This window comes from Stigmatopora nigra, chromosome 3 (genome assembly GCF_051989575.1).
Source record: "Stigmatopora nigra isolate UIUO_SnigA chromosome 3, RoL_Snig_1.1, whole genome shotgun sequence".
NCBI lineage: Eukaryota > Metazoa > Chordata > Actinopteri > Syngnathiformes > Syngnathidae > Stigmatopora > Stigmatopora nigra.
In genome coordinates this window covers 1,646,922-1,672,059 of record NC_135510.1, presented here as the reverse complement: position 1 = coordinate 1,672,059, position 25,138 = coordinate 1,646,922, and the positions used below count along the sequence as shown (strand labels likewise).

The window sequence follows — 25,138 nt, the reverse complement described above, 5'->3', positions numbered from 1 at the left end:
ACTTTTTTATTTTATTTTTATTTTCCAAATTGAATTGTTTGATCTAATTTGAATGACAAATGGTTGGGTGAGCTCATCACATCTGTGTATGGACTGGAGAAATGTTTCACTGCTGTCTAATTCTCACTGCCGGAGGAAATTATATCAGTTGGCTAGATATTCAACACATGTTTGTAAAATATCCAACCCGGAACAGTGACTGTGAAGCTGATCATATGTTGTTATTATTAATGTCAAAGCATATTCAACTACAATGTAACACTTCTAGTTTCAACTTATTGTGCATTTGAAAACTATAACCATTGATCTTGCTTATATTATTTTGATCAATTATTTACAACAAAATGTTTACTCATGGAGCAAAATTGTAGATCTAATGGTTATATTTAATTTAGTTACTTCATATAATATAACTAATCTGAATAAAAATGTGTGAATTACATACAAATCTCCTTTCCATTTTAAAATCTAGTATGATGACTAGAATATAAGTTATAATATCAATGTCAATAGTAATGCATTTGTCTTTCTATCATCTTAGGAGAGTCACATGACCAGTCGATTAAAGGAGGTTGGGTTCAGTCGACACTTCAATGAAAATCTTGTGAAGGGAGGGCTGAGCTCCAGCTGAACATAAAGTTCATGATGGGTTGCAGACACAAAATTGAAAGAAGAAAGGCGCAACACTAGGAATAATACAGCACTTCTTAACCTCAACTGGAAAACAAACTGGAAGATCCATTCAGAACAGAACAGGACCAAGCCAGTCCAATATGTCATATCCCATCCGTAGAAGAAGCTCCAGCAGACAGCTCCTCCAGGATCTCATTCAGTAAGAAAGAAAAAAAATAAAAGAATCAACCTTTTGTTCTGCTTGAATGACGGCTTGAATGACATGACGATGGTTTTGGATGTAAATCTATGGATGGGGAATTTATTTGGTGGATACAAGTATCATTTAATGTTGTGACAATTCAGTCAATATTTTTTTGACAAAATCTGAGTGATTACATCAATATCGACAGCTGATTAAAATCAATTCTAACTGCTTGAGCGATGTGTGTGTGTGAATTCTATTCCCAAAACCAAATATTTGGCCATCAAAAATTGTTTCTTAATTTTGACCAATTTTCCAAACTGCAAGGTTTTTTTTTTTATATATCCAATTAGAAGTAGCAATGAAACTGCATATTTTGCTCCACAGTTCAGGGAAGGCTAAACCATATGAAGAAAAAACATGTGTTTGTCTTGCAAAAATCCTTCACAACCATGCATTATGTCACCCCATTTATGTCGCTGCACTTTGCATTGAATTTGTCGGAGTAAAATGGGTTGGATGCAATAACAATTCAGGATTGTTTAGCTTCAAAATGCACAACCTGTATTAACCCAACACATCAAAATTAAATTCTTCACACTCATCTTTCATGGAAAACAAGCTGCTCAAGATATTGCATTTACAAGCTAAGTGTGGTAAAAGCTGATCAAAAACTAACAACTTTGGGGTATTGACTTAAGGTGTTCTGTTTTCTTTGTGGTTATTTGCAGTCTTCTAAGAAATACTCATTTTTGCATTGAAAAACATTGAATGTTTCTGCTGTTTTAGTTCATTATAGAATCATTATAAAAATACATGAAATAAATTGGTTTAAACTACACATCAAATCTAGAGGATGTCTTATCTTCTTTTCTTTTTCTAGGCAGTGTGATGGTTTTGTTCCTGCAAAAAAATTAAAGGTCCTAAAATAGGATTATTAAACACTAAATCCATGAGATAGAAAGGCAAAACACTTTGTGTCATGGATATTATTTTGAAATGTAAGACTTTCTTTTCTCTGTCCTTTGTTCAGAAAGCTAGTTTGACGACTTTTGATAGCTGATCAATTCCTTTTTGTTATAAATTACTATCATTACTACAACATGCTGAGGTTCTGTCAAGGTGGCACTAGAGTAGAATTTAGTTTTATTGTTGTTTTCTGAATTCCTTTTGTTTTTAATTGTATGTTTATGAGGATATATTAATTAATTGTGGACGTATAAGTGCCCGTGCTGCTTGTAAGTTTTGAGTTATCGAAGTAAAGGGTGCATGCATGAATGCGGAGCCTCCAGCATGTAGTATACTAGCGTGCACGTGCTCATGATTATTTCTTTCTGAGATATTTACAGCATACGTCATAAATCAATACATTAAACGCGAATTGATATTGTCGGTTTGGTTATATTTTTGAAAATTATTCAATTGGCGGGCAAGTGTATGGGTCGTTTCCATCAAAGTTCGAGGATCTTGTTGTGTGGAGTTTTGCTTGCATGGTAGGCTGGTTAAATACTCTAAATTGCCCCTAGGTATGAGGCTGAGCAGTGTAAATGATCTCCATCTACTTGTGCCCTGCGATTGGCTGACAACAAGTCCAATAAAAAAATAAAATAATAATAAGATGTCTTTCCATTGTAATATCCTGATTTTAGTGTTTTTTTCCAGAGGTTGGGAACGGATTAATTTGTATTTAGTTAATTTCTATGTCAAAAATTGATTTGAGATCCAAGTAAATTGACACACGAGCTCGGTCTTGAAATCTCAAGGTAGTTCTCAAGGAGTTTGCAACCTTTATCTAATTAATTAAGTAATTGAGACAAACATGCTAATCATTCAATACCACCCCTGTACTAGGACTTACAGTACAATATTTTACCACTTGCAACTGTATTGTTTATGATGGTCTATAGAAAAAAGGGGGCCCCATGTTTTTTATTATCAGTGTGGACTTTTGGTGTTCAAGTTACTGGTGGAAAATGTGTGACTTCACTCTTTTCTCTGCTCAATAGTCTTTTATACTAGCAAATTCCCTTATGGCAATGACATCATTTGGCACAATCCCTGCACTCCTTCCCTGCTCAGCTGCAGTCAGCTTCCAGCACCCACGCATGACATATTTTGACTAATGGAAAAAAATATCCTTGTAATATAAGTGGGATTATGAGTTCTTTCAGGTTAATGAACTAATTAAAACTAGCCCTCACAAGCAGACCATTTATAATCACTTCCATATTAAGTCCATGGGTTGAAATTGTGATGCATTGAATATCAAAGAGTTGCGTTTCACTGTTTCATAATATGTATTTGTCATACTTGTGGCAATTACAGATGATCTACCACACATTTGGCAGTCCGGTGGCCTAGTGGTTAATGCGTAGACAAAGTGATTTAATGTGTCGCCCTCACAGTTCTAAGATCAATGGTTTGATTCCAGGTCCAGACCATCCTGTGTGAAATTAGTATGTTCTCCCCAGAATTGAGTGAGTTTTCTATGGGTACTGCAGTCTCTACTCACATCCCCAAAACATGCAGCGTAGGGTGGTTGAACACTCTAAATTGCCCCAATGTGAGTGTGGGGATGAATAATTGTCCATCTCCTTGCCCTGCAATTGGCTGGGCCAAACCACAAATTCAGGGTGTTCCCCGCCTGGAGTCTGAACCAGCTGGGCTAGGCTCCACCACCCCGACGACCCTTGTGAGTTTAGGGAGTATACATAAAATCGATGAATGAATACTAAACTTTCCTGAAGCAAGGCACATTAATACGATAAAATTCTTGCTGAAATGGCAAACCGGGCTGGCACAGTATCATTAGGGCCCAAAACAATCAGATTAACCTTTGTGAGAGCAGGCAAGAGGACTCAGAAGGTTAGCACAAAGCCCAAAACCCCTCTATTCATTCTTCACTGTGCCTCTGATTGGGAGTTAGACATGGACTTTTCGTCTCGTAGGACGTGGCGGTGACTTTACCTTCGATCCGACATGGTTCTGTTGTCCAGGATTACAAAAACCACTGACCTGTTAAACTCATGATCCCATGGGAAGAGAGGCTGAACATGTCACACCAACTAAAGAAATCTCTATACGAGTACTCGGTTGATGAAGCAGCCCTTAAAGCCTGGCATGCATCATTATTCTCCATCGAAGTCGACTATCGCAGGCTCCCAGGAATTTCAGTGTGCAATTTCCTCCAGAGGATAGGACTGGAGTCAAAACAGCCGAAGAAAGCCACACGGGAGGAAACAGCCGAGTCCAGCTCAAGATGTTTGTGGCTCAAAAGAGCCTGCAGTTGGAACCATTCTGCAGGTGGAGCCTAGTCAGTTTTCGGTGCTTCACTCAGGTGAGGTGTACAGGTTAAAGGGCGAAACCCATGTGACCCTGAGATGCCTGCTGAGGATGCAGAAGGGTTCCCCTAAAAGTTTGCTGCCCAATTATTACGTCTCCCATTATAACAGCTGTGGTAAGAACTATTTTGACGACGCAGGGCGCATTTTCACCGAGATTCTTAGCCATAGTATTCATCTTAAAACATTAATAAATCATTTTCTTATAATTTTCTTTCATTTTTTTGTTTCTCACATCTTTCATAGAAAATTGGGACATTTTGACCAATTTTAGGGGTTTAGTTGGCAATTGTATGACAACCGTAGAACGAATTAGAGAATTTACATATAAAGTACTGCTCTACATACGAAATTTTGAAGTTATGAAAGAAGTTTTGGAACCAATTAATTTTGCAAGTTGATGATATTTTTCTTTTCATGGTTTAGGCCAAAATATATTTTCTGCTTGTAAAAATTGCCTGCAACAATTCTAGTTTTTTTAATTTAATTATTAATATTTGAAATATACTAATTAGGGCCAGAAAGTCCTATCGTAAATTGCAGTTGTTTCCTTCTGCCGATACACAAAAACAACTGACAGTAATCAAATTAAATTACGGTCAATTCATGTTTGTTGTAAATATGTTGTACTATATTCTCCACTTGCAGCTTAATTGAGTTTTATTATATCTAGGCAAAATGACCACATCATATTTGACCCTCTTAGCTTATGAAAGACTGCATGAGTGGAAGATGATTAAGATAGCATGCAGGAAATAGTTTATCAATGATTCCATATCCTTTTACTGATCTTCTGATCTGCGTTTAAGCAAAGACTCCTACTATTGAATAGAATACTCACATGTATGTTAGGATGCATCAAAGACAGAAACGAGAGGGGAAATATTACATTGAGTTTAAAATGAAAGAAGAAATAAATAACACTGACATTCTTATCAATGGGGCATCAAAAAAGGGAAGTGAAACTGAAGAATGAGTCATATGTTGAGCTAAAAGCTTCCAATGTTCTCATAACTTCCATTGCGAACCCCACTTGCTTTAAACTTCTTTATCCTTTCCCATAGTTCTTTTGACATCTGTTGATAGCTTGTAAAACAGATGTTGCCAAGTAAACATCTGCAACTTGCATTCCTAACAAAGCTGTCCTTTTCTGATGTGACTATTTCATCACAAGATGGAAAGTAGACAAAGTGTAACCTCCGTTTTTCCAGAGGTTCTGTTTGGATCCCTGCCCAGGCCTTTTTGTGTGGCGTATGCCTGCCAGATCTGTTCTGTTATTGTAATATTATATAAGATTTCAGACAATTACAGGAGCTCACTATTTCTTTTACTTAAAAATTTCGAGAACACGGGATGAATAAAGTTATCCAATCCAAAATAACATGGCACTGCAGATGGTTCACACTTTGGCAGATGTGCTATAAAAAGTTATTTATATAACATTCTTCCAATTAGAACTTACACTTCCTAATAGTTATTGGTACAGACTGTTTTATCTGATCCGTCATTAACTACACGTATTAAATGACATCACCAATTAAAATGATTTGAGAGCAATACATGATTTTGTACAGCCTGAGTTAAAACAAGTTATTAAAAGCAATGGTTGAATTACAAGGCTTAGTGCAAATCATTCACACTTTATTTGCTCATTCACAGTTGGGTGTAATGAAATTAAGTAATGGCACTGGAGAAATGAATCCCAACAATCTCTAATCAAGGTATCATGTCAGTTTAATGTCAACTCTGTGAACCTATTTCTCTGCTTGCAGGGTGACGGTCCAGCGCAGCCTTGAGGATGCTGAGGAAATGGAGCGAGAGCGCAGAAGGAGAAGCAAGGAGAGGCAAAGAGAAGAGGGAAGTTCTTGTTCGCTGGCCTCTCAGCAAAATAAAATGGCATTTACAGGACGGTAAAGTCATTTTCTCCGAACCCTCCTCATGATTGTTGTTCATTCATATATTACATTTCACTTTCAAGGATAACTGTGATGCCATAATGGACAGTAAAAGTTGTAATAGATATTTTTAATAGATCCTTATGGCGATATATCGCAACATTACATTGCACGATTCTCGTATTGACTAAAAATCCACCTGATTCAATGTTATATCTTTGTGTTTTTGGTCGTAATAAACACTAGGTGTCTCCACTTTCACTGCGTCCATTAGTCAGCAGCAGTCAGCTGCCATCTAGTATGTAAACATCTACACTGTAACGACGAGGGATTACTGTAGATTCTACAGTAATCCCTCGTCGTTACACGGCTCAAATTTTGTGGCTTCATTGCATTGCGGTATTTTTCCTTAATATCCAAAATTAATCATTCATTCATTCATATTCCGTACCGTGGATCCTCGTCGGGGTTGCGGGGTTGCCGGAGCCAATCTCAGCTGATTTCAGGCAAACTACAACCCAAGAGTGGTTATCAGACAGCCGTAGGGTACACAGAGAGACTTGTTCAACTTAAATTGACTTTTTTCAATTTAAATGACTTATAAATAAAAAAATAATTATTAGGAATAAGTTCAATTTTGATGTTTTTTTTTATACTGTTCCAAAGGTCGAGTGGGGAGGTGGGACCTGGTTGCTGCCTCTTTCAAGAGGAGGATGAGGGGTTCAGTGACTGGAGCCAAAAGCAGGAGAACCGTAGTGACGCAGAGCACTACAATGTCAAGGCAGAGGAACCTTCAATATTGCTGAGGAAAGCAGGCAGAAATGATGAGGATAAACACGATGATGAAGGGCAGGAGCAATGTCAGCCCCAGGTAAGGAGTAACAGAAGCCCTTCGGTACATGGGGATTGAAGTTAAATTGTCAAACCACCATTCTTCAATGTATCTTTTTTTTCTGTCCAATCTTGTCTGTAAGACTCGTGCATTATTCTTGAACATGCATATAATTTCTTTTTTTTAATCAATTTTAGATAAAAGGAGTAACTCAGTTGTCCTGCTCAAAAGTCGTACGATCACATGATGCAAAACAACAGAAAGTCACCGAAACATCAACTGACACGTTGCTCCACTTGTCGTCTGGAAACATGAGGTGACAATTTGTACTGTCTTTAAAATGTTGTTATTTTGTATGAAATGCTTATACAAATGTGAACAATGTTTTTCTGAGCTAGTGCATTGATTTTATTTATTTGGAGAAAATGTTTCAAGTAATTTTGCACATTTGTTTATGGTTGAGTGCGGTGGTTGAGTGCTTAGTGCGTTACACTCACAATTCTGGGTTCGATGGTTTGATTCCAGCTGGATGAGAGATTGCATGTTCTCCCTAGGCTTGAGTGTTCAGAAAACGAACAAACAAATGAGAGGTATTAACTTCCTGACTATGCAACCTATGGGCACTTCTTGTCTAACAACCTAGCATGGAAAACAATCATAAAATACTGAAAATAAACAATCAAATCATGAAAATATTTATGCCAACACTATTTATGAAGTACAGTGTACAAGTCGTAAATGCATTGCAAAACGAGAATGAGTTGGAAACACAAAGTCGCATCTCAAATATTTACACATTCATTCATTCATTTTCTGAACTGCTTTATCCTCATTAAGGCCACATGGGGGGGGGGGGGGGGGGGGGTGTAGCATATCCCATTTGGCTCTGGGCCAGAGGCAGGGGACACCCTGAATCAGAGGCCAGCCAATTGCAGGGCACAAGGAGACAAACAACCATGCACACTCAGACCCGTACCGAGGGGCATTTGAGAGTGTCCAATGAACCAACCATGCATGTTTTTGGAATGTGGGAGAAAACCAGAGTAACCAGAGAATACCCATACAGGCTTGGGAGAACATGCAAACTCCACACAGATTAACATGACCTGGACTTGAACCCTGGACCCCAGTGTTGTGAGGCTGACGCGTTAACCACTCGCCCCACCAGACCACCAAAACACAATGTATAAAAGACTAAGTTGAATGAAACCCTTGGTTTCCTTTTAACAGGGATGGTGTGTGCATGGCAAAGGGAGAAGGGGTGCAGCAAATTTTGTACACGAGCAGTAAAAGGCCCACACATGGAAATGATCAACAAGAAGATGCCAATTTAACTCACGAGGAGATGGTGATTGATGATTTTCAGGTAATATATACATAGATACACATGGATCAGAAACTGTGAAGCTGGTGCCAAGCCTTTATCATGGCGAAACGACCGGGTTGTGGTAGAGCCACTCAACAAGCCAAAGTAAAAAAAGAAACGCAGTTTCTTTTTAAGATGGAATGGCTGTCGGAGTATGTGCAAATAGAAGAACAAGCGGTGAAATTGGGTGGTAAAGGTCTCCTCTGCAAAACATGCAGCAAATCTAAAGTTGTAAGCAAGTTTTCCAATGAAAAATAATTGCATATAAATGGAAGCTTGACTATCTATCTCGAGTGACACATTAAGCAGAAGAGTCATTTGAATGAGAAGTTAGAAGGACAGCCCCTTTAATCTTGGTGCCATCGTCAAATATTTTTCCTTTTGTAATGTTAATGGGGTATACAATGTGTCATAAAATGTACATGCTATTACCAAAGATGTTCTTAAGCATAGTAAACTTTTTGACTGTATGGTATACTCTTAGAAATAACCATAATATACTTTAGTAAACATACAAATGAATAATAATAGGAATTTATATGCTTGTCATTATTGATAATTCTAATCAGTACATATTAGAATCTCTCTGAACATGTTTACCACAAGGATGACATATATTATATACACATATATGACGAATTGCAAACAAGCTGAATCATAAGGAAAAATAAGCTTGTTCTCAACTTTTCCACACTATGAATGTGGAGAATAAAATTTTCCCGACATAAATTAAGCAATTGTCCATAGCTAAGAGTCTTTGTTAATTTCCTAGTGCCCTGTGTTTGGCTGGAAACCAATTCGGGGTATTCCCCACCTACTGCCAATGAATAAATACATTTATTCTTATTATACTACTACATTAGAGCTAACTTAAGCCATTAAATAAGAGTATAAATGAAAGAAATGTCACTCTGGTCTCGGTGAAAAAGGGTTATGTGCCTTGGCAAATGCTTCAAAGACACATTCAATGTGAAACAACCATTAGCATTTTTTCAGGTTTTCTTTATTGGCTTTTAAACAATGTTTGGGGGCACATTGTAAAACACCAACCCATTTGCAGATATATTTAAAGACTGCACGTGCAAAGGTGTGTACATAAGGTATGAAATCTACCACAATTGCTTTTTTTTATTTTATAATTACTTTTTTACCTAAAACAATAAAACCTGTAAGAAACCTGCCAATCTTATCAATGATTTATTAATGTAATTTCTGACTAATAATTTGGTGGTTTTACACTTTGGATTTTTTGTAGAAGTCTGAGGAAAAAGAATACGGGCCTGACAAATCTAGAAACAGGCAGCCGAACCATCCTGTTTGCAGCAGTGAAGAAGATGAGACATTGAAATGCTATGGAGCCATGAGCCCGACATTTAAGGTATGGATGGAGAAGAGTAGAAACAGTAGTGGTGGATACTTTTTTGGGGAACTTTGATGACCAGACAGTGTGAAAAGTATTAGTGATTATGGGCCCCAGTCTCGAATTTGTTAAATAAATGCCTGATTGTCTGTCAAAAGAGGGATTCGCCATTACTACCCTAATCACATGTCTCTATGTTTGGACACAAGTGGTCATTTGATACTTAAGGGTAAAATCAATGAACTCTATGTACGAGAAAGACGAGACATTGAATTAGCATTATTCATTATTTGCTTTATGGTGGCACTTTACTGGAGCAGCACTTAAATGATTTCATATCTTACATGCAGTGACAAAGCTATTCAATCCAGTAAATATAAATTAAGTAAATATAAGAAATTTCAAGAAGATTCATTCAAAGATTGCGGGGGTCCTGGACCCCATCACAGCTGCCTTCGGAAACTGGGCGGTGACAAGATGACGTACAACAGTTCACGCTCACACTCATACCTAGAGGCAATTCAGACGAATTTTCCACAATTCCAGCATAATTTAGAGTGTAAGTTGCCCCTAGGTACTCTAAAGTTCAACCAGTTCAACTTGTTTTTGGGATGTGGAAGGAAACCGGAGTAACTGGGGAAAAACTCAAACAAGTCCATGGAAAACATGCAAACTCCATACAGTGAAGACCGACCTTGGATCGAACCCTCAATTTCAGAACTGTGAGGCGACGCCAAACCACTCATAAAACCGGGGACCCTAAAGAACATTATATCTATTTAAAAATCATTCATGTTTGTTAGTTTTCATGTTTACACACTTGTGAACACACGGACACCATCCTTAAATAAGATTATGATGATTCTAGGAGCCTAAGAATATATAGTATTAAAGAAGAACATTATTAATGCATCAAAATAATTTCACATTTCAACAGGAGGAGGACTGATTTTTAGATAAAAGTGTCTATTTTATAATCTGTTAATTGGCATGCTATCTTTAGCTTTATTGGAATGTAACTCAAATAATGAAAACTTCACTCCACGAGATGAGATGAGACATTTTAACAAGCCTTTTATTTGAAAACTCAAATATGACTCATTCATGACCAGCGGGGGGCGACATCAGTGTTTGAGAGGACTGTGTTGATGTACACCAGGGGTCGGAACCTTTTTGACCGAGAGCCATAGACAATTCATATTTTCAAAAATCATTTCTTTATAGCCATACTCAGAATTTAAAAGTAAAAATACATTAAAATGTGAGCATTTATTATTCATTTCACCTTTTTGAAAGTAAAAAAAAAAGTGTGAATTCTTTTCAGAACATTATTTCACTGTTGCTAATCAATGAGTATCAATGAGAGTATGCATGCAGAAGAAGAGTCTAATGAAGAAAAATTAGGATTTAAAAAAGGCGCTAGAGACAGTTTCGGCGCCACAGTGCCAGCGTGGCGCTCCCATTGGTGCGTTAGGGACTTAGGTCTCTCACCAGCGTTTCCCATATTTTACCACATAGGTTCGTGGAGACACCCATCAAAAGAGCCACATATGGCTCCCGAGCCATTGGTTCCCTACCCCTGATGTACACCATAAAATGATTACCTATTGTTTAACTACTATACAATACATCAAAATGTTTGGGATATAATATTTGAATTAATTTAAAAACATTACAGGACCAACAGGATCGTTACCAATATTAAACTGATTATCATCCTTATATATTTAAATCCAGTAAAACAAATTAAAAAAAAATTAAATAACTCAGACATTTTAACTTTAGATTTGTTCATATTTTTTCTTAATAGATGTTTGTAAATTCTTGGTTCTGTCAGGAAAGATTTTTTGAGTAAATTGTATAATGGCTCACATATAATTACATAACCACACTATGTATCGCCCGCCATCAGTACATGACAGGTAGTGCTGTTGTCCATGTTCATGTTAACCATGATAAAATTGCTCTCTCTTTCTGCTTCTTCCAACAGAAACTCCTCATTCAGTTTTACCCAGTAAGTTCACTTTTTTCCCCTTGTGTGATGAAGAATGAATAAAACTAAAGACGATAATTAGTGAACTGGGTTTTGAAAAGGAAGTTGCCCTCCGGTTGCATGACAGCATATTGCTGCACCTTTAATTAACATGAAACATCCCATTTAACAGTTTGTTCAGATGTTACAGCCATATGTGTTTAGATGAAACTAAAAATTAAGTAAACATCTGCCTCAGTGAAAACAGATGTCAGATGTTTTTAATTTGGAATGCTGTTGTTCTACAAAAAACATTTAAGTCCAATATATCTGTAAAATATTCGTAATACAGGCTTCCACACACATATTTAAATTTTTTGTTTGATTTCCTCAGCTTTTTTCATTTGGTACAATTTGTTTTTAAATTACTTTTGTATTAATTTTTAATATTCATATATTTTTATTTAGAACTATTAATACTTTTGATTACTCATACATTTTTTGCATATTTTACTTGAAGTTGATTTATTACAATACTTAAAAAACAAATATCATCTAGTTATCTAAGTACCTACGTTTACATATATATATATATATATATATATATATATATATATATATATATATATATATATATATATATATATATATATATATATATATATATATATATATATATATATATATATATATATATATATATATATATATATATATATATATATATATATATATATATATATATATACATACATATAAACTGTTTTCAATAGTTTACGTTTTCTGTGTCATACTACGTTTGAATATAAAATTAAATTATATAAAAACCCTTTGACAGCCCTATCCAATATGAATGTATATTCTTATATGAAAGGGTTGAATAATAGTTAATAGTAATAACAATTCAATAATTCCTTTTTTACGAGAGCAACCTTAACTGGACTTCTAAAGAGGGATTTTTACATGAAATAGTCTAAAGTTATACAACTAATAATTATTAAATGGTGCAATCAATGCTTTGGAATAAATAAAAGATGCAACCAAGTCCAAGAGTCTAGAGTACAGGATACATAAATAATAAAATACATGTATGAAAGGGTTGAATAAAACTTAATGATAGTCTAATAAATCATTTTATTATGAGACTAACCTTAACTCCACTTCTGAGCAATGCCGTAAAGAGGGATATTGACATTAAATTGTCTTAAGTCATACAACTAGTAATTATTAAATGGTGCTGTCAATGCTATGGAATAAATGAAAGGTGCAACAATGTCCAAGTGTCTAGAGTATAGGATACATAAATAGGCACCACTTGATTTGTTGCCACAACAAAAACAAATAGTGCAGCTGAGCTAAACATGGAAATGTATCTCAGCACACTCTTTCTTTGTATAGGATGAGTTGAAGAGCAGAGCACCAACAGAAGGCAAATGTGTGGTAAGGGTTAAGAGAGAACATTTACTTAATGCCATTTTACAGTGCACTAATTGTTCTCACATTTCCCTTGCCTTCAGATCACAGAGCGAACAGAATCACTGAGAAAAAGGTGGGTTGTCTGTACATATTGTGTATCTACAATATGGAAAATCCTCCTTGTTAATTGGGAGGTCAAAAACTTGTAATTTCTCCAAATAAATGGACATTTTATATGATTCAAGTGAAGCAACTCACACTTGAGTTTGCTCTAAATAAAATGTTACAGATACAACTTGTTCCCAAAAGCCACGACAAAAAATACTTTGCGAAAAGCAGATCGTACAATATGATTTCGACTGTTTCTCTTGTTAAGCAAGACTTGGTCAATTTGATCACAGTACTACGACTGTGTCCATGATGGGCCAATGGGAGCCCGACCGAGGCTCAGAGGTGCGCATGGTTAGCCCAGTGGTTTACCATGAAATGTTTCGTCCCAGTCCATCACGTTCTGTTGGGCTTTTAGGCTTCTCACATTCTCTCAAGTCTTTCTACAACTATAATCTGAATGCCATGCAGCTTTGGATAATGTTTGTGGCCTTTGCTATTTCAATTGAAGCTCCCCTTTCAGATCAAACTCCAGAAGAGTTGTCAGTGCCATGGAGCGAAAAATATGGTTTAAAACCTTGACTTGTCTGTACGTAAATTGTTAAACGGTTTAGGCATCTCTGGGAGACCAACAACAACAAAATAAACACAGTTTTTCAAATACAATATATACAATATGCTCACCTTTGTTAAAAACATTCAGCATCAGATTGTAATAGAATACCTGAGGGCATGTCAACCGCCACACATGGAAAAAATTTCACCTTTGAGTTTTGATGCACTTAATTTCAGACTGTTAGACTTATGTAGTTGTGTTTGACTACATCTGGCTAGTTTTCTCTGGTGAACTTTGTTTGTGTATTAACATAGCATAAAACAACTCGATAAAGGGCGTAGTCTTCCCTCGATTATCGCGACTTCACTTATCGCGAATTGACCTCTTTATGATTTTTTTTCTGCTATTAAATATTAAAAAAAAAAAAATATATATATATATATATATATATATATATATATTTATATATATATATATATATATATATATATATATATATATATATATATATATATATATATATATATATATATATATATATATATATATATATATATATATATATATATATATATATATATATATATATATATATATATATATATATATAATTTTTTTAAGTACATAAAAATATGAAAATTCACACTGGAACTCGTAAGCCGAAGCTATTCCCGGTTTTCTGCTTCCTAATATGACTCGACTCTGAAAAAAAAGTAGTTATAATAGGGGTGATCTACTTCACGATTTTTTGATTATCACGGTCATGTCTAGTCTACATTAACTGTGATATTCGAGGGATTACTGTAATTGATATTTTTTTGAAAGACCCAAAACTCTTATTAATCCATGGTTTAGACACAACAATAAGGCAAAGTATATACTTAAACATTCTGTGATGTTTCCTCCTTCTTTCAAAGCTCCAATATGAAAAAAACGATGCACCATCCTCTTTCCGTTTCCAAAATTGACAAGAAACTGCAGCAGTACACACATGCTCTTGAGGTAACTATGCCTTTCCAGTGATTATTTAAGGCACACTTTTGATAAAATTTAAGTATTTTACTTGCACCTTATTGGTGGAGAAAATAGGTTTTCAATATGGTCAGATTTTCAGTTTATTTTTTTCCCCAAAACAATGTAACCCTTTACAGGTTTCCCCCAAAGAAGGCAAATCAGTTAGTCCAGTCCTGGTGGATGTGAGGAGTCCGATCACCCCCAGAAAGAATCTGTTTGAGGCTGGAGTGTCGTCAAACCAAAGCACTTTAACGAACACACAATTGAAGGTCCAACGGAGAAGTATTTTCTGAGTTGATTGTGGGCAATGTTAGAGTTTTAAAACAGGATGCTAGTAATCTATTTCAGTTTCTGCATGGTTACATAAAATCTGCCATACTACTTTCCTTTGCATATTATCTTAATTTTACTCTTTAATCAGCAAAGAATAATGACACTAATTTCAATCAATTGTTTGCTCATCCAACACCCTCGTATACACATACATACATGAGATACCACAGATTTGATTAAAGGGTGGGTCATCCTGAATGGCCAATTTCTGACTATTCCCCCATTTTTTTACCTTTGGCCTCACAGTTACTGTTAGGTTCATTAATAATTCTTGGATAATGTTTAATCAATAAAAAACAGGTGGATGTACTGTACGTATGTATCTTCCGTATACTTCCTATCACCCATGCCATAAAGTAGATTTCAATGTAGCAAGTTGATGATGTGATTTCTTTAAATTTCAGGAAATCAAACCTGGTGGTGTTTTAAACAAGAAAAATGTCTGGGAGAAATTAAGTGATATGGGTTCTTCTAGAAAGGAAAGCAAGGTCAGTTCTCATGCAATACATTAATGAATTTTAGTCATTTTCCTTCTTCTTTGATGGGAAGCAGCATACAAGTGTTTAAATACCCAGGTGATGCCGTGGAAAGACAGTAAAAAATTTCAACTCCTTATGCCAGTAGTTAATAGTATTTATTTAATGCAAAAATACATTTGAAGCTAATTTTTAAAAAGTTGAAGAATTATCATTGTTTATTATAATGATTTTATTTTTTCGTTACTATGTCAATGTGTTTGTTGCATGTGCTTGTAATTTTGTTATCAATGTGAACACCAAATGCTTCTTAACTAGGAAACCTCAAATACATGGGGATTTAAAATATGAACTAACATTAATGAAGTACCGGGTAACTGAAATTTCAACATGGAATGTGTCATATAATCATTTTTTTCCTCTTTTTTCCTGCTCATGTTTCATAAAATAGCAAGATGGATAAATGCATTGATCAATTCACAGCTTTTTCCATTATGCTTTATTCACATGATAATATAATCAGAGCTTAATTTGTGCTTTAGGTCTCACTTTATACGGGGACATTTTTGGGGAACTTCACCACCTTATTAACCAGCTCTGTTGTTCTCCACCGGTACACTTTGCCACAACTTTAGAGTATTACATTCATTCGATCATTCATTTTCAACACCGCTTGTCTGTGTCACAAGGTGCTGGAGCTTATCCCAGTTGACTTTAGGTGAGAGACGGGCTACAGCTACACCCTAAAGTTGTCAAAAGTCACTCATAGAATACAGAGACACTCAATCATTCAGACTCACAATCACATCATCACTCATCCGATCCCACATTACTAATGAGAATTGCATAAAAAAGCAATTGTTGTTGGTTATTGTTATGTGGATATTCTCATATTTGTAAATATGTGTGTCGCTTAACATATGACCTATGCGGAAAAGAATAGTCAGTCTGGCGGCAGTAGTTGGTTTGCAGATGTCATGGTATTTTGAATTGAATGCTTTTATCGTCATTATACATGTATAATGAGTTTTAAAGCATTCACCACATAATGCACAAATAAAAACAAACAGACAATTAAATAATCAATAAATAAGAAATAAATAAGTAGCCCAAGTGAGGTCAGCAGAGTGGCGCAGGCTTGTTCCATCTGAAGTCCAGGATGAGTTCCATGGTTTTGGAGCATGCCGCCATCAGGCAGTGAACACATTTTAAACATCAATGTAATTAACAGAGATGGCTTATTTGGTAAAGAAGACTAAAAAATAAAACATCCATCTGGTTTTACTTCAAGACATACAAGTGACATTCAAGAGTGAAATTCTTTTAGAGTGACAGCAAAAATGACCTATACAAAACACTCATGTAATGAAGATATTTACTTTCTCTTCATTCTCATTATAAGTCCAAAGACCTAAGCAACATTACATAATCATGATTACTTTCCAAATTTCCACTTCAGCTCCACTTTATTGCTGTTTCCATTTGTAGTCCCTCAGAATATAGACAATGTTGTTAACTGATTCACAATTCTGTCCTAAACATTTTGATTGTGCACAGCTAATTCGTTCATTCATTCATCTTCCATACTGCCCATCCTCAAAATAGTTGCGGGGGTTGCCCGAGCCTAACGCAGCTGTCTTTGGGAGACAGGCATGTACAGCTAATTATATAGCATGTTTGGCTTTTGTTTTGTGGCTTGGTTGACTGCCAAAATATTGACTGTCCATCCAATATTCATTTCGAAATGCATTGTATTAGTTGATTGAGGAATGTCAATATTATTTATTACAAATATTTATGGCAGCAGGTCACACTTTATTGTAAAAATATATGCAATATAGGAAATAATGTAATCCTACTCTCAAAAGTTGTACTTTTATCTTATTTATTTGAAAGTTAAAAGTGCAAATGTGTCTGTAAATTACAGTTTTAGCACATAATGCATATTCACAGACATCAGTCTCCCCCAGAAATTTACATTATTAAGACTATAGAGGAAATGTTTCCATCTCCAGGTGAATGCCTGAGTTGACAGTACTTCAAAGAGATGATTGATGACAAAACCATACATCATTCTTCTACACCTAATGTTAATATAATTTGAATAAGGCCAAACTTGAATAGATTAGTGTCAAAGTTCGCCTACAAGGTAAAAAAAACACTCCCACCTAATGTCTATTTCATAATGAAGAATTCCAAATGTGAATTAATAAACTGCAAACGCATCTGTTCAAGTTACATTTCTTTTGTTTAAGTCGGTCCAAATCCTCTTGCAATTCTATTGAAGTCCTTGTGATCATCCTCCTGAGTTTTTCGTTTCAGGAGTCCCCTTTCAAAGACCGTTGCTATTTTTGTCAATGGCTTCACTGCTGCCTGTTTTAATTTCCTAGCATCAAATCGAGGACTGTACAGCAAGACTGGTAGGCGATTGACAAACGAGGGAACCTCTTCCTGGGTTCCTTTGTTGGCCTTTTTCTCTTCTGAATCTCTTTTAGCGGTATTGATCTGATGCATAATTCGGTCTTTAGTAGAGAACATCTGAAAGAGAAGAGCATCCCACATCTTTAGAGCCCTGGGAAACTCTTCTTGCTTGATAATTTCTTGATTATCACATTGGTCTTCTGATAACTTGTCCTTACAATCATGATCTGACTCAATTTGGGATTTGGCCTGCGCCTCTGGAAAGACAGGTTCCTCTGATTGTACTACCATGTGTTTCTTGAGTCGTGTCCATCCACTGAGTTTTTCCTTCAGGCTTTTAGGCTTTGATTTGGCTTTGGGCTCAGTGGCGAAAGGATTTGTTTCAGGCCCAGCTGCTTTTTTCTCATCAATTGAAGATGCAGTTGATGTCACTGACTTCGTGGAGCATTCGATTGCTGGTCTCTCTTCTGGTGTGTCTTTCCTCTTCAAAGCCTCCTTTTCTATAAGACCAGTGATTTGTTGAGATTGCGGTGACATTCCTTTCTTTGAGGATGGAGTTGTGACTGTGACTGAGTCCTGAGGCAGAGAGGCATGACTTGTAGAATCAATCATGGCAGCTTTAACTAGGGATGAATTCATGACAGTACCTCTAGCTGGCTTTGCAGGGAATATATTCTCAACTGGCTGCTCTGTCAATTGTCGGTCCTTACTGGCAGAATGGTTTTCCTGCACTTGATTGTGGGTGCTTACAAAAGAATGATTTCTTTCTACACTACCCGATTGACTTATTTCAACCTGCTTAGAAGGATGTTGTCTTGGACTGGCTATGTGGGTCAAATTATGGAGAGGGGGGTTAGTTTTGGTTTCCATATTGAATCTTGAATTTGTTTTAAAAGTATTTGATTTGCAAAACATTGTGTTGAGAGAAATGTCTTCTGTTTTATTAATTACTGGTGTGGGGGTAATGTTAACAGGGGACTGGCTGGTCTGGGGTAAAATTAAATTACTTGCATGTGTTGGCGTATTACAGGATCTTGGTTTTTGTAACGAAAAGGCTCGTGGGACAACCATAGATTTTGTTTGCGTTGTCGGGCTCAGTCGGGTGAGAACAGATTGGGGCATTTTTACTAAAAAATGAATATTATTTCCATTATGAATACCATTTTCCAAAGGGATACTAGCTACTTTGTTGAACTGACTATCTTTTTCCATTTTAATTACTTCTAAATTTACAGAATTGTGATCATGCTCATCAGTCTTTGGGTTTTGACAATGTTCTATGTTGTTCTCCTGTATGTTTTCATGAACACAGTCAGATTTGTTTAACTTTATTGTTTCTGGAACACCCTTGTTGTTGTGAACACCAACCATTTCCCTAGGGGAAACAATATTTTTAATTGTCTTGCTCAAAGGCAAAGATCCTCCATATTGTGAGTCGGATGTTTTATCTGAAATGTCAAGAATGTTCAAAAATATTTGAGCATTTGATGTATTAGAAATACTTTTGGAATTAGTTAATGTCTCTTTTATGTCCCCTACCATTACAGATATGTCAGGAAGGGAATCCTTTTGTAACTTTTCAGCAACAAATTCAACGGCATTGGAAGGTTCATTTGGATTGAGTTCTGGGCATTTCATATTTGAAAATGTCAGTTCTAGTCTATTTTTAGCATAGTCATCTTCAAATGATAGTGGTCTGTCTATGAAGGGTTTGCTGGAGTCGATGCAACTTTCTTCCTTCCTAACTTTACGTTGAAAACTGGAGTCAAGAAGTCTATTGTCACTTGTTTTCTGAAGGATCGTAGTTTCTATATTTGGTTGCTGGTCTCTCTCCAAAGTGAAAATATTTGGGGATTTGGTCGTTATCATTGGCATGTCTGCTAGCTCGACATCTAGCATATGGCAAGTGGTTGAGAAAGTATTGACACGAGTGGGACACAATTTCAATTCACAACTGTCTCCAAAGTAACGCTTTTTGCAATCTACTGTTTCAGTGAGTATGTGATTATCATCACAACAAACAGAATCTGCTATTGGCTCATGTTCAATCATTGATTCTGTCCTCAAAGCTGTGTTTTCAAAATCACTGTTCATTTGGGAGTCTCTGTTTGAATTTTCATTGATATTGTTAGTAATGGACACAGCAGAGGAAGAAATGCTATCAATGTTAATACCGTTAGTAGGTAGAACAAACTCATTTCTTACTTTCATTTCTTTTTTAAACTCTTTTCTTTGGCTGTGTAAAGCCTGATTTTCCATTTGGATAAAATTCGCTTTATTTTGAAATTTGTCCAGACTCTTGCCAGTGAATGAGTCATTGACAAAAACATTTTCTAGCTTTTGCTCAGATTTTGGGACATTGAATTGTTCAAAATTATTCCCTTTAAAAATACTGTATTTTCCATCTATTTTTGCACAATTTTCTCCACCAATGACTTTTAGAATATGTTCTACATTTGAATCTTGATTTACCAGCTTTGGGATTGATTTAAAAACATTCCTGCTATTCTTGAGGCATGAGGTTATACTTAAATCGGAATCCATGGGAATCATTGTAGCAGTTGATGTGTGCACCTCACCTGCTTTAGGAATTGGCCTTGGCACCTCAGAGTATGAGGCCTTTCGTGTAGATACATCACTTGTGGAATGACAGTTATGTTTCTGTATCAAACCCAGAGGTAGCTCAGGTCTTTTTCCCTCCAAACCAAATGTTTTAAATGAAGTTTTGTCCACATGCTGTGTTTTGGCTTGGTGACTTTTCTCAAAGAAATTGTTATCTCTTACAGTTTGTTTTGCTTGAAATTTTGAATCCCTTGACATTGTACATAATTGCAAACTCTTTATCACCTCACTATCCAAAGGCCGTAGATTTTCATGCCCACTACAGTGTTGTGTTGAATCAATTTTTGCGACATAAACATCCTCTGATTGTGCTCCGGTCAAAGAGGAAACTTGACTTCTGTGGGTTGAAAGGCTTTGATATGATCTTGGAGTCTGAATCCCACCATGAGCAGCGTACTGAAGAGGAGTAAGTCCGTAATATGTTGAGTGTGCCTTGGTTTTGGAAGTGGCTATTGATATTTGGTTTTCCAGTAGTGATGATAAAGAGTTGCGTGCCTCAAAAACTGGATGGTGATAGTTTGGCGACAAGTAGCTCAAACCTTTGGGTCCTTGAGGATAAATCAACATTTCTGGAGTCTTTGGTTCAGTGCAGAGAAATGATGGGACCTTTGGCAAACATGCATTTTCTCTTTTTGAAATTTGGTCTTTTAATGCATGTGATGTGACTGTTTCTCTACAAATAAAAGTGTCAGTGGGAATGCTTAAATCCAGAGTACTCCTACAGGTATTTTGAACACCTCCAGAATTGCCGTTTTTCACATTCTGCTGTACTTCTTTTGTAGCAGCACATGTTATGCTACCAATAGACTCAGTTGATAATGTGGGTCCAAACTTATTTTGGCAGGACTTTAAAGCTGTACTTAAAAAAAATATAGAACCCGTTTTGGATATTTCACAAGATGGAGTGGAAACTCTTGACTGCGTGCCAGACACAGTTTGGGGTTTCCCACATAAAAGTTTAGGCACAGCTGACTTTAGATCCTTTGTTTCCTCAGCCCTTTTTTTCTTCATGTAAGCCATTGAAAATGACTCAGCGGTTGGGTTTATTGCTGTCAGCCCTTGACGGCAGGAACTCTTAGAGAACTCATTCAATGTTGCTTTTGACATAAACGTCAAATTTTTTGGAGGTTCACATGTAGTTTTTTGGGTTAACTTCCTTATTAAGTTACCATTACCGTTAGGTCTGTAGATCTGTGATATTGGTGTAGTATGTAGGAGAGAAGGTTCTTTTGAAACAGTGCTTGTTTCTACACAGTTTGGAGATAAAAAAATGTTTTGTGTGTTTGAAACCGATAACAGATGTAGATCATGTAGATCAGGAGGTCGATCTGTACAAAGGGAAGATGTTGGGTCTGGACTGATGTTGAGAATGGTTGTGGATGGTGTTTGGTTCTGAGTTGATATTTTAGGACTGGACTCTGACACAGTGAGATGATCAACGGGTGTGACAGACCTAGGGGAAATTGGTAACACTAAATCGAAAGTAGCTTGAAGTGAGGATAGTGGAGCCTGCTCCATTCCTGTAGAATTTTTGGGCTGCATCATACTAGGTGGCAGTTCATCAAACAAGAATGTAGAGCATTCGTATAATGGTGCCACCTGCTCTTCAGAACTCCTGATATGTGGCACTAAAGTGTCAATTTGTTTGAAGGAACTGCTTTCAAGGTGAGGAAAACCAGATGCAGATCGTTCAAATGAATTCAGTGAGAAAGATGACCTCAAGGATTCCACGGTGCAGACTAAATCTGGTTTCTTTGGTGGGCTGGAGAGATCACTGTCCTCGAGATCCGGGCTGGCCTCATTGACAGGGGACAAGCAGGAACGAAATGGGATAGGTGTCAGAGAGAGACTGCCCCTTTTCGTGACCCGCTTCTTCTTTAGTTTCTGAAGCTTCACATTGTCTTTGGAAGGTTTTGGGAGTAAGGGTGGGGGATACTGTTGGGGAAGGCCAGATTCCAATCCGTTGCTTACTTCCATCATACAACTGTCAAGTCCTGCAAAAGTTACAAAACAAATATATTAATGAGCTGGCTTTGTTTTACATACAAATATGAATTTATATATATATATATATATATATATATATATATATATATATATATATATATATATATATATATATATATATATATATATATATATATATATATATATATATATATATATATATATATATATATATATATATATATATATATATATATATATATATATATATATATATATATATATATATATATATATATATATATATATATATATATATATATATATATATGTATATATATATATATATATATATATATATATATATATGTATATATATATATATATATATATATATATATATATATATATATATATATATATATATATATATATATATATATATATATATATATATATATATATATATATATATATATATATATATATATATATATATATATATATATATATATATATATACTGTCGATTTTATCTCTGTGCAGTTGGAAATATAATATATTGACTTGATTAAAATGGTTGAACTACTCAACAAGTGTGTAAAGATCGTATGAACTTAGTATTGTTCAAACTTCCCTGCATGCTTGGTTTTGCAGTTAAGAGATGAGAGCAGGTTCAGTGTTCCATGACCAAGGAAAAAATGCACATTGTTCTTTTCAAATCTGAAATTCAATGGACCTTTCCTTCCTGAACCGCTGCCTGCATTACCCCAGTGCCAAGTGCACACTTAGAACTATTGTTCTAAGGTCTAAGAATTGATCACTATCAATCCATATATCAATTGGGGAAAGGACAATCATCTTTTGGATACGACGTTTTGTTAAAAGGAATGCTTTTCATTCAAATGTCTGAAATGATTCAGCATCAAATTGATCAAAATCATAAACATTGCCTTGGAATTTTTTGTGGCTTTAAATAAAGTAACGAAACGAAATAATGACACAAAGCTCATATGTGCACTGAGTTTTCATTGGCCATTATTAATAACAGTTTAATGACTACTGCTTGTGATTTTTATCTTTCATTCTTTTACAGCCTAAAGAACAACATCCATAGGACCTTTCCATTTGGAATTTAAAAAGATTGTCTTCTGGTGAAAATGATTAACTATATATAGTTTGTCATTTATAAATAAAACATTTACTCAGCTTCTAAAGATATATATATATAAATACAACTACATTTTTGGACACAAATAGGTCATCAGTATATGTTTTTTTAAGACATGTATTCATCAATTTAATAAAACAATTGTAACGTTTTTCTTCATCTTGTGTGGTTTGTTCTGATGTATTTTCATGGGTCCTGCTCAAGTTGCAGGTGTCGTGTTATTGTCCATCATGTTCTACACTGAATTCCTATTGCCTGCTCTGACACTGTATAAGATGGGTTCATGTCTCAGAGCTAAATCTGTAGCTGAAATTAGAACACAAGCTCTCATCACTGACTTATTTACACATTTTGAAAGTTTTAATTGGGTCTTGAAGATGATGCCTTTCTACCTAAGGCAATGCTATTAGAAATAGAAAGGCATGTAAAGCTGTTACTTATGTCAAGGATGCATTGAAATCATGACAAGCTCCTCCTGAAAATAGTCTTTCAAGGAGGCGGTCAAATATGAGTATGACCTTGGCATGAGATTAAAGTGATACATGCAGAAGAAGATAAAGAGGTGCAAGTATGCAGAAGGCAAAGGAAGAAGGCCAGTGAGGAGGCAGTACCCCCAAAACTAATACATTAGCTAAAGAAAACAAGCCAAGACAGGTGAAAGGAATACATGGACCATTGAGTGGGTATAACAGTCCCATGCAATAGAGTAGGGTACATTAATGATTGCATATATATATATATATATATATATATATATATATATATATATATATATATATATATATATATATATATATATATATATATATATATATATATATATATATATATATATATATATATATATATATATATATATATATATATATATATATATATATATATATATATATATATATATATATATATATATATATATATATATATATATATATATATATATATATATATATATATATATATATATATATATATATATATATATATATATATATATATATATATATATATATATATATATATATATATATATATGTAAAAATTTTAATAAATACAATTTAGATATATAAATTTGCTTTTTTCTTAACTGTCAATAGATAGTCTCGTTTCAGTGTGATTTGTATATTCGGTTGTCTCTAGAAAGGGCCTGCAGTCTAAATTTAGCCTGAGGGAAATGAGAGCAAGCATTCTGACAGTGAGCACCTGCTGCCTGATGTCCTACGCTCACAGAAACAACATCAGTCTGTTGAAAATAAATATGAGGCATAAAATCCTCCCAGAGCTTTTATAAGCTTACACGTGTCTCTCTGAAATTTTATTGGAGTCACATCCACGGACTGAGTAAAGTTCCAAATCACACAAATTGTTCATGTAAAATACCCAACAAAAAAAGGAAAATCCCCATATTCAACCTTTGAAAGAAACACCTTGTATCAGTTCTAAAGTAGGTATGCAATACATTTGTCTAGTCAAAGACACTCCAATGGCAAGG

General features: G+C 35.2%; 2 protein-coding genes across 2 annotated transcripts; one reads left to right on the top strand and one right to left on the bottom strand.

Moving 5' to 3' along the window:
• The first annotated feature begins 529 nt into the window (after nucleotides 1-529).
• LOC144194501 (uncharacterized) lies at nucleotides 530-23,686 on the top strand. Its single transcript, XM_077713613.1, has 13 exons — nucleotides 530-832; nucleotides 5,931-6,068; nucleotides 6,720-6,924; nucleotides 7,083-7,201; nucleotides 8,116-8,251; nucleotides 9,507-9,629; nucleotides 11,602-11,625; nucleotides 12,982-13,023; nucleotides 13,101-13,132; nucleotides 14,581-14,665; nucleotides 14,815-14,946; nucleotides 15,415-15,498; nucleotides 23,572-23,686. The coding sequence occupies exons 1-13, from the start codon at nucleotides 774-776 to the stop codon at nucleotides 23,590-23,592; spliced, it is 1,200 nt and encodes a 399-aa protein (XP_077569739.1). The 5' UTR covers nucleotides 530-773; the 3' UTR covers nucleotides 23,593-23,686.
• Nucleotides 17,471-18,777, bottom strand: LOC144194126 (uncharacterized). The gene has a single exon (XM_077712976.1). The coding sequence runs from the start codon at nucleotides 18,775-18,777 to the stop codon at nucleotides 17,737-17,739; it is 1,041 nt and encodes a 346-aa protein (XP_077569102.1). The 3' UTR covers nucleotides 17,471-17,736.
• Nucleotides 23,687-25,138: the final 1,452 nt, after the last annotated feature.